The sequence below is a fragment of the Dendrobates tinctorius genome, unplaced genomic scaffold (assembly GCF_039654945.1).
Source record: "Dendrobates tinctorius isolate UK_male_01 unplaced genomic scaffold, ASM3965494v1 ptg000152l, whole genome shotgun sequence".
Lineage (NCBI taxonomy): Eukaryota > Metazoa > Chordata > Amphibia > Anura > Dendrobatidae > Dendrobates > Dendrobates tinctorius.
The window spans coordinates 2779411-2792420 of record NW_027361819.1 but is presented as its reverse complement, the minus strand read 5'-3'; the positions used below and the strand labels follow the sequence as shown (position 1 = coordinate 2792420).

Genomic DNA, 13010 nt, shown 5'->3' with positions numbered 1-13010 from the left:
CATGGAGCGCCGCGGCAGCACGTGACAGAGAGAGCCGGGTACTGTAGGGAGCGCTGAAGCGCCGCCGGGTCTCTGTCCTCCCGTGGAGACCCGAGCGATTACCTCCTGACAGGCTGTAAGCCGGAGATGAGGTCAGCAGTCACTTCCGGCGCTCAGCTTACAGCATGTCACTTCCGGTGGAACATGAAGTGCGGCTCAGAGTCAGACTGCTTGTATTTCGCGGTCGATCGCGGGAAAGAAAGCTTCCCGGTCCGGACGGCGGGATACGGACCCAAAACGGGAATGTCCCGCGGGAATCAGGACGGTTGGGACTTATGTTATTACCCCACTTGCCACCGCTACAGGACAAGTGGGAAGAGCCGGGCAAAGCTTCAGCATTGGGGCATCTAATAGATGCGCCTTTTCTGGGGGGGGTCTATATCCATGGCCCCTTACCAGCCTGAGAACACCGGCCCCCAGCTGTCTGCTTTAGACTGATTGTGAAAGATGGCGGGCTCCACGCCGCTTGTTATTTATTTACAGCGCAGTCGTTGGCTGAATCCTCCCGTCACTGTAGTTAGCGGCTGCAGCAGGTGTCGGATGATGCGAGCGGCAGTCCCATCCGCTGACACCAGTGACTGGAGGTAAACTCTACACCTCCGGTCACAGCTGAGCGCTCTGTCTTCTGACAGCGTGGGAACCGCGGCTCTGACGGGCAGGGATCACATCACCGCTGATCAGAAGCTGCGGTGTCATGTACATGACAACATGGCAAACACTGGATGTTTGGGCCCCCCGTTCAAGCGTACGGGGTCCGGGTCTGTTCCGGTACGTGAACCCGAAGTTTTTGTAACTGTTCGGCCGAACCTGAACATCCAGGGGTCCGCTCACCTTCAGTTACTATGCAGAAAAGCTGCACTGTGATTGGCTGCTACGGAGTAAAACTGAACTGGGATTGGTTGCTATGGAGTAAAACTGAACTGGGATTGGTTGCTATGGAGTAAAACTGAACTGGGATTGGTCGCTTTCTTTTGTATCTCCCCGCACTGATTTTACAATATGGGGGACAGAACAATGTTACTTCTGACGTCGAGGGGGATTACTAGAGTGTAGAACTACAAGTCCCCTCTCCCCACCCCGAGTTTTGCTGTTCTGACATGTGGCGCCTTCCTGTCACTCAGGCCTGAGGCCTGTGTTTGTTGATGACACGAGAAGGTCAATAAAGTTTCGGAATTCAATAGTGACGATTTCCCGCCTTGCGCGCGTCACGACCGGTTGCCAGGCAGGGCTGCACGAGGAGGAGGAGCCGGCGACGCGGAGGTGACGTCATCCTGTCGCGAGGCTTCGCTCTCGGTGTGTGGAGGAGGAAGCGGGAGACACCGGAGCAGGGAGAGCTGTCACCGCCTGAGCTGCACCGGACTCAGCGGCAGGTGAGGCCGCCACACTGCCTGCTCGGGCTCCGCTACAGCGGCCGGTACCGCCCGCGCCTGTGTGTGAGGGGCGACGGGTGTGCGACCCCTGTGTACCGCGCCGGTGTGTGGGGTCCTGTAGACTTGTGTCCCGCCCTCCATAGGACCCTTTATATGTTTCCTGTGTACGGAGGCGGCCCCCAATAGTTGTTTATAGGGCCCTTATATGTGTGTATATACAGGGAGGCCTCCTACAGCAGTATATACAGCACTGCCCCCTCTATAGTGCCCTTATATGTGTATATACAGGGAGGCCTCCTACAGGAGTATATACAGCACTGCCCCCTCTATAGGGCCCTTATATGTGTGTATATACAGGGAGGCCTCCTACAGCAGTATATACAGCACTGCCCCCTCTATAGGGCCCTTATATGTGTGTATATACAGGGAGGCCTCCTACAGCAGAATATACAGCACTGCCCCCTCTATAGGGCCCTTATATATGTGTGTACAGGGAGGCCTCCTACAGTGGTATATACAGCACTGCCCCCTCTATAGGGCCCTTATATATGTGTGTACAGGGAGGCCTCCTACAGGAGTATATACAGCACTGCCCCCTCTATAGGGCCCTTATATATGTGTGTACAGGGAGGCCTCCTACAGCAGTATATACAGCACTGCCCCCTCTATAGGGCCCTTATATGTGTGTATACAGGGAGGCCTCCTACAGCAGTATATACAGCACTGACCCCTATATAGGGCCCTTATATGTGTATATACAGGGAGGCCTCCTACAGCAGTATATACAGCACTGCCCCCTCTATAGGGCCCTTATATATGTGTGTACAGGGAGGCCTCCTACAGGAGTATATACAGCACTGCCCCCTCTATAGGGCCCTTATATATGTGTGTACAGGGAGGCCTCCTACAGCAGTATATACAGCACTGCCCCCTCTATAGGGCCCTTATATGTGTGTATATACAGGGAGGCCTCCTACAGCAGTATATACAGCACTGCCCCCTCTATAGGGCCCTTATATGTGTGTATATACAGGGAGGCCTCCTACAGCAGTATATACAGCACTGCCCCCTCTATAGTGCCCTTATATGTGTGTATATACAGGGAGGCCTCCTACAGCAGTATATACAGCGCTGCCCCCTCTATAGGGCCCTTATATGTGTGTATATACAGGGAGGCCTCCTACAGCAGAATATACAGCACTGCCCCCTCTATAGGGCCCTTATATGTGTGTATATACAGGGAGGCCTCCTACAGCAGTATATACAGCACTGCCCCCTCTATAGGGCCCTTATATGTGTGTATATACAGGGAGGCCTCCTACAGCAGTATATACAGCACTGCCCCCTCTATAGGGCCCTTATATGTGTGTATATACAGGGAGGCCTCCTACAGCAGTATATACAGCACTGCCCCCTCTATAGGGCCCTTATATGTGTGTATATACAGGGAGGCCTCCTACAGCAGAATATACAGCACTGCCCCCTCTATAGGGCCCTTATATATGTGTGTACAGGGAGGCCTCCTACAGGAGTATATACAGCACTGCCCCCTCTATAGGGCCCTTATATATGTGTGTACAGGGAGGCCTCCTACAGCAGTATATACAGCACTGCCCCCTCTATAGGGCCCTTATATGTGTGTATATACAGGGAGGCCTCCTACAGCAGTATATACAGCACTGCCCCCTCTATAGGGCCCTTATATGTGTGTATATACAGGGAGGCCTCCTACAGCAGTATATACAGCACTGCCCCCTCTATAGTGCCCTTATATGTGTGTATATACAGGGAGGCCTCCTACAGCAGTATATACAGCGCTGCCCCCTCTATAGGGCCCTTATATGTGTGTATATACAGGGAGGCCTCCTACAGCAGAATATACAGCACTGCCCCCTCTATAGGGCCCTTATATGTGTGTATATACAGGGAGGCCTCCTACAGCAGTATATACAGCACTGCCCCCTCTATAGGGCCCTTATATGTGTGTATATACAGGGAGGCCTCCTACAGCAGTATATACAGCACTGCCCCCTCTATAGGGCCCTTATATGTGTGTATATACAGGGAGGCCTCCTACAGCAGTATATACAGCACTGCCCCCTCTATAGGGCCCTTATATGTGTGTATATACAGGGAGGCCTCCTACAGCAGAATATACAGCACTGCCCCCTCTATAGGGCCCTTATATATGTGTGTACAGGGAGGCCTCCTACAGCAGTATATACAGCACTGCCCCCTCTACAGGGCCCTTATATATGTGTATACAGGGAGGCCTCCTACAGCAGTATATACAGCACTGCCCCCTCTATAGGGCCCTTATATGTGTGTATACAGGGAGGCCTCCTACAGCAGTATATACAGCACTGCCCCCTCTATAGGGCCCTTATATGTGTGTATACAGGGAGGCCTCCTACAGCAGTATATACAGCACTGACCCCTATATAGGGCCCTTATATGTGTATATACAGGGAGGCCTCCTACAGGAGTATATACAGCACTGCCCCCTCTATAGGGCCCTTATATATGTGTGTACAGGGAGGCCTCCTACAGGAGTATATACAGCACTGCCCCCTCTATAGGGCCCTTATATATGTGTGTACAGGGAGGCCTCCTACAGCAGTATATACAGCACTGCCCCCTCTATAGGGCCCTTATATGTGTGTATATACAGGGAGGCCTCCTACAGCAGTATATACAGCACTGCCCCCTCTATAGGGCCCTTATATGTGTGTATATACAGGGAGGCCTCCTACAGCAGTATATACAGCACTGCCCCCTCTATAGTGCCCTTATATGTGTGTATATACAGGGAGGCCTCCTACAGCAGTATATACAGCGCTGCCCCCTCTATAGGGCCCTTATATGTGTGTATATACAGGGAGGCCTCCTACAGCAGAATATACAGCACTGCCCCCTCTATAGGGCCCTTATATGTGTGTATATACAGGGAGGCCTCCTACAGCAGTATATACAGCACTGCCCCCTCTATAGGGCCCTTATATGTGTGTATATACAGGGAGGCCTCCTACAGCAGTATATACAGCACTGCCCCCTCTATAGGGCCCTTATATGTGTGTATATACAGGGAGGCCTCCTACAGCAGTATATACAGCACTGCCCCCTCTATAGGGCCCTTATATGTGTGTATATACAGGGAGGCCTCCTACAGCAGAATATACAGCACTGCCCCCTCTATAGGGCCCTTATATATGTGTGTACAGGGAGGCCTCCTACAGGAGTATATACAGCACTGTCCCCCTCTATAGGGCCCTTATATGTGTGTATATACAGGGAGGCCTCCTACAGCAGAATATACAGCACTGCCCCCTCTATAGGGCCCTTATATATGTGTGTACAGGGAGGCCTCCTACAGGAGTATATACAGCACTGCCCCCTCTATAGGGCCCTTATATATGTGTGTACAGGGAGGCCTCCTACAGGAGTATATACAGCACTGCCCCCTCTATAGGGCCCTTATATATGTGTGTACAGGGAGGCCTCCTACAGCAGTATATACAGCACTGCCCCCTATATAGGGCCCTTATATGTGTGTATATACAGGGAGGCCTCCTACAGCAGAATATACAGCACTGCCCCCTCTATAGGGCCCTTATATGTGTGTATATACAGGGAGGCCTCCTACAGCAGTATATACAGCACTGACCCCTCTATAGGGCCCTTATATGTGTGTATATACAGGGAGGCCTCCTACAGCAGTATATACAGCGCTGCCCCCTCTATAGTGCCCTTATATGTGTGTATATACAGGGAGGCCTCCTACAGCAGAATATACAGCACTGACCCCTCTATAGGGCCCTTATATGTGTGTATATACAGGGAGGCCTCCTACAGGAGTATATACAGCACTGCCCCCCTCTATAGGGCCCTTATATGTGTGTATATACAGGGAGGCCTCCTACAGCAGAATATACAGCACTGACCCCTCTATAGGGTCCTTATATGTGTGTATATACAGGGAGGCCTCCTACAGCAGAATATACAGCACTGACCCCTCTATAAGGTCCTTATATGTGTGTATATACAGGGAGGTCTCCTACAGCAGAATATACAGCACTGACCCCTCTATAGGGTCCTTATATGTGTGTATATACAGGGAGGCCTCCTACAGCAGTATATACAGCACTGACCCCTCTATAGGGCCCTTATATGTGTGTATATACAGGGAGGCCTCCTACAGCAGTATATACAGCGCTGCCCCCTCTATAGTGCCCTTATATGTGTGTATATACAGGGAGGCCTCCTACAGCAGAATATACAGCACTGACCCCTCTATAGGGCCCTTATATGTGTGTATATACAGGGAGGCCTCCTACAGGAGTTTATACAGCACTGCCCCCCTCTATAGGGCCCTTATATGTGTGTATATACAGGGAGGCCTCCTACAGCAGAATATACAGCACTGACCCCTCTATAAGGTCCTTATATGTGTGTATATACAGGGAGGTCTCCTACAGCAGAATATACAGCACTGACCCCTCTATAGGGTCCTTATATGTGTGTATATACAGGGAGGCCTCCTACAGCAGTATATACAGCACTGACCCCTCTATAGGGCCCTTATATGTGTGTATATACAGGGAGGCCTCCTACAGCAGTATATACAGCGCTGCCCCCTCTATAGTGCCCTTATATGTGTGTATATACAGGGAGGCCTCCTACAGCAGAATATACAGCACTGACCCCTCTATAGGGCCCTTATATGTGTGTATATACAGGGAGGCCTCCTACAGGAGTTTATACAGCACTGCCCCCCTCTATAGGGCCCTTATATGTGTGTATATACAGGGAGGCCTCCTACAGCAGAATATACAGCACTGACCCCTCTATAGGGTCCTTATATGTGTGTATATACAGGGAGGCCTCCTACAGCAGAATATACAGCACTGACCCCTCTATAAGGTCCTTATATGTGTGTATATACAGGGAGGTCTCCTACAGCAGAATATACAGCACTGACCCCTCTATAGGGTCCTTATATGTGTGTATATACAGGGAGGCCTCCTACAGCAGTATATACAGCACTGACCCCCTATAGTGCCCTTATATGTGTGTATATACAGGGAGGTCTCCTACAGCAGTATATACAGCGCTGCCCCCTCTATAGTGCCCTTATGTGTGTATATACAGGGAGGTCTCCTACAGCAGTATATACAGCGCTGCCCCCTCTATAGTGCCCTTATGTGTGTATATACAGGGAGGTCTCCTACAGCAGTATATACAGCGCTGCCCCCCTCTATAGTGCCCTTATGTGTGTATATACAGGGAGGTCTCCTACAGCAGTATATACAGCGCTGCCCCCTCTATAGTGCCCTTATGTGTGTATATACAGGGAGGTCTCCTACAGCAGTATATACAGCACTGCCCCCTCTATAGTGCCCTTATGTGTATATATGGAGAGGCCTCCTATAGTAGTATATACAGCGCTGCCCCCCTCTTTAGCGCCCTTATGTGTGTATATACAGGGAGGTCTCCTACAGCAGTATATACAGCACTGCCCCCTCTATAGTGCCCTTATGTGTATATACAGGGAGGCCTCCTATAGTAGTATATACAGCGCTGCCCCCCTCTTTAGCGCCCTTATATGTGTGTATATACAGGGAGGCCTCCTATAGTAGTATATACAGCGCTGCCCCCCTCTTTAGCGCCCTTATGTGTGTGTATATACAGGGAGGTCTCCTACAGCAGTATATACAGCGCTGCCCCCCTCTTTAGCGCCCTTATATGTGTGTATATACAGGGAGGCCTCCTATAGTAGTATATACAGCGCTGCCCCCCTCTTTAGCGCCCTTATATGTGTGTATATACAGGGAGGCCTCCTACAGCAGTATATACAGCGCTGCCCCCCTCTATAGCACCCTTATATGTGTGTATACAGCTCCTGTGTCGCTGTGCAGACAGCCCCCCCCTGTAGACATGTATGCGGAGTGTTGCCCCCACTGTCTGTGTGCGGCCCCTCTCTATAGGATGTGGAGGTCCCTTATAGAGATGTAGAGCCCTTACGTATCCTGTCCATAGGGGGCAGCACAGAGGAGATGCAGGGCTGTGTGATGATGCCCCCTCACCTGTATGTGGCGGTCTACAGATGTGGATGTGACAGTCCGCTGTACATGTACTCCTCCCCTGTGGATGCTGACCCCAGTATACAGGCGGACCCCAGTATACAGCCCTGGGCAGAATGTGATCTGCATTCCCGCGTCTCTTGCTGTTTTGTAGATTAGTGGTAGATTTACCCCCCAATAAACACATGTAAAGATTCGGGGGATCTGCGGACGGCGGGCTCTTGCCCCGGGGGTGGTGGGTGTCTCGTGCTGCGTTGGCTCTTGCACTTTGGTCGGCCTGAGCTCTGCTCCAGGACTGTGACCGGATGACGGCGGCTCAGGTTCCTGCTGGTGTCTGGAGTGTCGGTGATCTTAGGGGTCCTCTGTCTGCACCGTCACTTCTGCAGGGGCTTCTATCAGGTCTCATTTATAATGTATGAATGAGAAATAGAAGTTTGTACACCCCTCTCCAGCCAGTGTGTCAGTCTTCACTGCGGTTCTTTCCATGTTGGGCAGCAATGACCGGAGGGAGAAGGGTTTTGCTGACATTCATTATATGGGAGTCCTGGCGTCCGCTGTAACCTGTTGCCATGGAGATTTTTAGGATTTACATACCCCAAATACTTTGCTGCAGGGGATGTTCTCAGATCGCAGCTGACGAAACATGAGGCCGCTTCTCCCGGTCAATGGCGAGGAGACTATCTTCACGGCTGGGGATTTCCTCATGATGCCTCTTGCCTTTAAGAATGTCAGGGTCTTTGATGTTTGGTCTGCACCTGACGGCTTCATTACTGGAGGGGCGTCTAAATTATTTCCCCACTTAAAGTCCAGCTAACTTATTTCAGTCTTGTGCTCTTGTCTAGGGGGCCGCGCTGACATGATAGGGGCTTCGCCGCTATAATATTAGGTACAGAGAGCAGGACTGTGCCCAGAGGAGCTGACATGGGGGCGATCAACCATTAGGTGACTCTGAAGGCAGAGACCAGGCTGCACGTTGGGGTCTTGGTTTTGCCTCTCTGGGTTGTAGCGAGACCCCCTCCCCCCAGTCCTGTGCACTTGTGCTGTGTACCCTTCTTGATGTGACATGCTGCGGGTGCTTGGATTAGTCCATCCGCGCCGTTGTGTGCAGTCGTCATCCGGCCATGTGACGGCTTATGTTCCTGGAGCAGACTGTGTGAACGGCGATTATCCGCTGACTTACTGCTCCTCGCACATTTCCTGTCCTGTCTGTGGCTCCTAGTAATGCACCGTGGATTCCACGGTACCGGCTGTACTGATTGTCCTCAGTCTTTCCCCTCAGACGGTCTGTAAGGCGAAGCCATGACCGAAATTAGCGACCTCGACCGGCAAATTGAACAGCTGAGACGCTGTGAGCTCATCAAGGAAAGCGAAGTCAAAGCCCTTTGTGCCAAGGCGCGGTGAGTCCGGGCACGGCCAGGAACGGGGTGAAGGATGGTGTGGTGACGTGCAGCTAGTGACGGGGCAGAGGGTGACATGCCCAGTAATATCTCATCTCTTCTCTTACAGGGAGATTCTGGTGGAAGAGAGCAATGTCCAGCGGGTGGACTCCCCTGTCACGGTAAGGGGTGATGTAACCTGTTTGCTGACGTCAGGTGCCGGCAGCGGGTACTGACCAGTCAGATGCTTGTCTCCTCAGGTCTGCGGCGACATCCACGGCCAGTTCTACGACCTGAAGGAGCTGTTCAGGGTGAGTCCTGTGGCGCGGCTGCTTCCCTGTATGACGGGGCAGGGGATGTGATCTGATCTCTCAATCCTTCTGCTTTTAGGTCGGGGGCGACGTCCCAGAAACAAACTACCTGTTCATGGGAGACTTCGTCGACCGCGGCTTCTATAGCGTTGAAACATTCCTTCTCCTCCTGGCGCTAAAGGTGAGGAATGGATTAGTATGACTTGGACCCGGAAACTTCTTGACTCCTGCGTGTAGAGTTTTAAGAAACTTTTGATAGGTGGTGGGAGAGCAGGACAGGAGCGGCTTCAGGGTGACTGTAATATGCAGTGACCTCTCAGCGGTGTCGCCGGGGCTGCCTGTCGCTCTCGTCTGCTGACCTGTTTATGTCCCCGCAGCTTTGCGTCCCCCATTACCTCTGTATGTCGCTCAGTAATGATGGCTCCTTGTCTGTGCAGGTCCGCTACCCTGACCGGATCACACTCATCCGCGGGAACCATGAAAGTCGACAGATCACACAAGTCTATGGTTTTTACGACGAGTGTCTGCGCAAGTATGGTTCGGTGACTGTATGGCGGTACTGCACAGAAATCTTCGACTATCTCAGCCTGTCGGCCATTATTGATGGCAAGGTGAGAGTTCAGGGTCTTATCGTGTGGGGTGGGGGAGTCATGTATTGCGTGACTGCTGAAGGAGAAGACAACGGCTAAGACCCCTGCCGATTCTGGGGATCTCGGGGTGCCCTGCTGTAGAGGGAATACATCAGAGCATCTTTTTCTCCCTGTTGATTACCATCTCCTCCCAGATCTTCTGTGTACACGGTGGTCTCTCGCCATCGATACAGACCCTGGACCAGATCCGAACTATCGACCGCAAACAAGAAGTCCCTCACGACGGCCCCATGTGTGACCTGCTGTGGTCAGATCCAGAAGGTAAGTCCATCACTGCCCGTCCTTGCACCCTGAGCTCTGTCAGAGCACTCTGATGAGCCTGATGTATGATCCCCTTCAGATACCACCGGTTGGGGAGTCAGCCCTCGGGGGGCAGGTTATCTTTTCGGCAGCGATGTCGTGGCCCAGTTCAATGCAGCAAACAACATCGACATGATCTGCCGCGCGCACCAGCTGGTCATGGAGGGCTACAAGTGGCACTTCAACGAGGCGGTCCTGACTGTGTGGTCTGCGCCAAACTACTGTTACAGGTCCGTACTGCTCTGTGTGCACAACCCGGACTGAAAGGTCCCAGTGCGGCCCCCTCTCACCTCTGTCTTGCCCCCATTAGATGTGGAAATGTCGCCGCCATCCTGGAGCTGGATGATCATTTACAGAAGGAATTCATAATTTTTGAAGCCGCTCCGCAAGAAACCAGAGGCATTCCCTCCAAGAAACCTGTTGCCGACTACTTCCTGTGACCTGCCCCCTCTGTGCCAGGTCCTCTCCACTATTTCCTCCCGGTGTCTCGAACTTCTACAAAGGCCTCTTCTCCCATCTCCCCCTTCATTGACGGTGGGATTGTCACACGGTGCGGGGGATCGAGAAGCCTGCAGACTTTGCCTCTCCTCTCCTTGTTAAGTCTTACTAGGGTTAATGTGCTGAGTCGGGGGAGGGAAGCGTCTGACTCGAGGGTGCACTGTTTTTTTTGTTTTTTTTTTTTGTTTTTTTTTTAACATTTCAGGGGGGCACTCGACAACTGTTCCTGTGTTTTTTGTTGTTTTTTTTGTGGGTGGGGTATAGAGGAGCAATGCTCTGTAGTTTGGGAGCAATCGTGCTGTGTCTCTCAGGAAAAGGGCTTTTCTCAAGACTTTCACTGGGGTGGGGGAGGGACGGGTGCCCGGGCAGTGTTATGCAAGGAAACCAAAATCCTTTTTAGAAATTTTTTTTTTTTCCCTCAATTTTTATGAATTCCTAAAATCCCAAATCCAGTCATTCCTCTCCCAGTGCCCCCTGTATTGGGCTGTGGTGGTCTTTCCCTGCTGGGGTGATGATGATAGTTTGGAGTGCCTTAGTGCAGCAGACCCTGGGCCTAGGTCCCAGCAGGACTGAGACAGATGTGCGCCGTCCCCCACACGTTGCCATATTGCGGTTTTCTCAAGCCACAGTGTTCACCCTCCTCATCCTCTTCATGTGCTGTCCTGAGGGCAGAGGAGTCCCCACTGCTCCCAGGGTTTCTGCTTTCTCCAGGGGTCCCACCTCATCCCTGTTTTGTAATTTATTCTTTCCATGTGACCCCCATCGCTCCCCGGTTATCGTACACATATATCAGTCAGGTTTTTATTTTTAATTTTACTTTTTGGTAGATAAAGCCACAGACGTCTGCTAATAAAACAAGAAAAAGATTAAAAAAATGGAAACCTAAAGGCTTGCTGTGATCTGTACCGTATGCTGGAAGCTGTGCAGTGACTCCAGAGCTGCACTCACTGTTCTGCTGGTGGAGATGCATTACATTATGTAGTATGTACACAGTGACTGCACCAGCAGAATAGTGAGTGCAGCTCTGGGGTATAAGGCTATGTGCACACGTTGCGGATTCTGCTGCGTTTCCGCAGCGGTTTTGGCCCTGCGGAAACGCAGCAGTTCCACTGACCATGTACAGTACAATGAAACCCTATGGGGTTTCAAAAACGCTGTGCTGACGGTGGATTTTTCTGCGTGGTTTTGCTGCGGTTTACAAACCGCAGCATGTCAATTGTTTGTGCGGATTCCGCAGCGGTTTCATACCTTTACCATAGTAGAGGTGTGAAACCGCAGGTCACTTTACCTGCGGTTTTACCTTCGTTTCCGCACGGAAAAACCCGCAGCGGAATCCGCAACGTGTGCACATAGCCTAATACAGGATGTAACGCAGGATCAGTAATGTATGTACACAGTGACTGCACCAGCAGAATAGTGAGTGCAGCTGTGGAGTATAATACAGGAGGTAACTCAGGATCAGTAATGTAATGTATGAACACAGTGACTGCACCAGCAGAATAGTGAGTGTAGCTCTGGAGTATAATACAGGAAGTAACTCAGGATCAGTAATGTATGTACACAGTGACTCCACCAGCAGAATAGTGAGTGCAGCTCTGGGGTATAATACAGGATAAGTAATGTATGTACACAGTGACTGCACCAGCAGAATAGTGAGTGCAGCTCTGGGGTATAATACAGGATAAGTAATGTATGTACACAGTGAGTGCAGCTCTGGATTATAACATTATCGGTGACTTCGATGAATATCTCGTCTCACTGGGTAATCTGGTTCTCGCCGTTCTCCCCTCCGGTCCGGCCGCTGCTCTGCTCTTGTTGGGAGCAGGTGGGCAGAGCCGGGCTGAGAGGTCGGTATACTTTTCCCCCCGTTATATTCTGTGCACTACGGACATGTATAAATGTATAGGAGGTTGTGAAGTAGTGGACAGCCCCTTTTAAGTTTTCTTTGTATCATTCTGCATGTAATGCTGTTGGTCTCACAGACTACACTGGGTACAGTGTAGCAAACCCTCAGCAGTGTGAGTGGGGACAGGTCATTCTGCTTTTTTTTTTTTTTTTTTTTTTTTGGTCTCTTATCTAAGTATGAATTCTTCCCTTTGGAGAAAGCAGATATGTGGAAACTGGTGTGTAAATGGAACATTATCCTGGGAGATGACAGAACACATTCTCATGTTGTAGATTAATGCTAGGATCTCAGCGCGGCGAGCGAGTAGATTACAGGAGGAACTGAATCCTGTCTTCTCATCAGCAGCAGACTCGGTGGCTGCTTGTCTCCATTGCCTAGACTTACTGTGGCATTTTCCTTTTTGACCACTAGGTGGCAGCATCTTCCAATTGTTGCACCCAGGTTCCTGATCTCCCCGTGTAGGTGGCGCGGCGGTGACAC

At 51.1% G+C, this 13010-nt stretch overlaps 1 protein-coding gene across 2 annotated transcripts; it reads left to right on the top strand.

The window, feature by feature from the left end:
- The first annotated feature begins 1175 nt into the window (after window positions 1-1175).
- PPP4C (protein phosphatase 4 catalytic subunit) lies at window positions 1176-11511 on the top strand. 2 transcript variants are annotated; one of them, XM_073547373.1, is made up of 9 exons: window positions 1176-1409; window positions 8756-8886; window positions 8996-9047; window positions 9126-9176; window positions 9256-9357; window positions 9614-9787; window positions 9961-10087; window positions 10167-10356; window positions 10437-11511. In XM_073547373.1, exons 2-9 carry the CDS (start codon window positions 8789-8791, stop codon window positions 10564-10566), a joined length of 924 nt encoding a protein of 307 aa, XP_073403474.1. In that variant the 5' UTR covers window positions 1176-1409; window positions 8756-8788; the 3' UTR covers window positions 10567-11511. The 2 variants fall into 2 exon arrangements, with proteins under 2 accessions (XP_073403474.1, XP_073403473.1); XM_073547372.1 differs by having other exon boundaries at window positions 1183-1409; window positions 8769-8886.
- Window positions 11512-13010: the final 1499 nt, after the last annotated feature.

Coding starts and splice junctions, on each gene's coding strand:
- PPP4C (XM_073547373.1), top strand. CDS start 8,789: ATGACCGAAATTAGCGACCTCGACCGGCAAATTGAACAGCTGAGACGC. Junction 9,358..9,613: donor TTCTCCTCCTGGCGCTAAAG/GTGAGGAATGGA, acceptor TTGTCTGTGCAG/GTCCGCTACCCTGACCGGAT. Junction 10,357..10,436: donor GCGCCAAACTACTGTTACAG/GTCCGTACTGCT, acceptor TGCCCCCATTAG/ATGTGGAAATGTCGCCGCCA.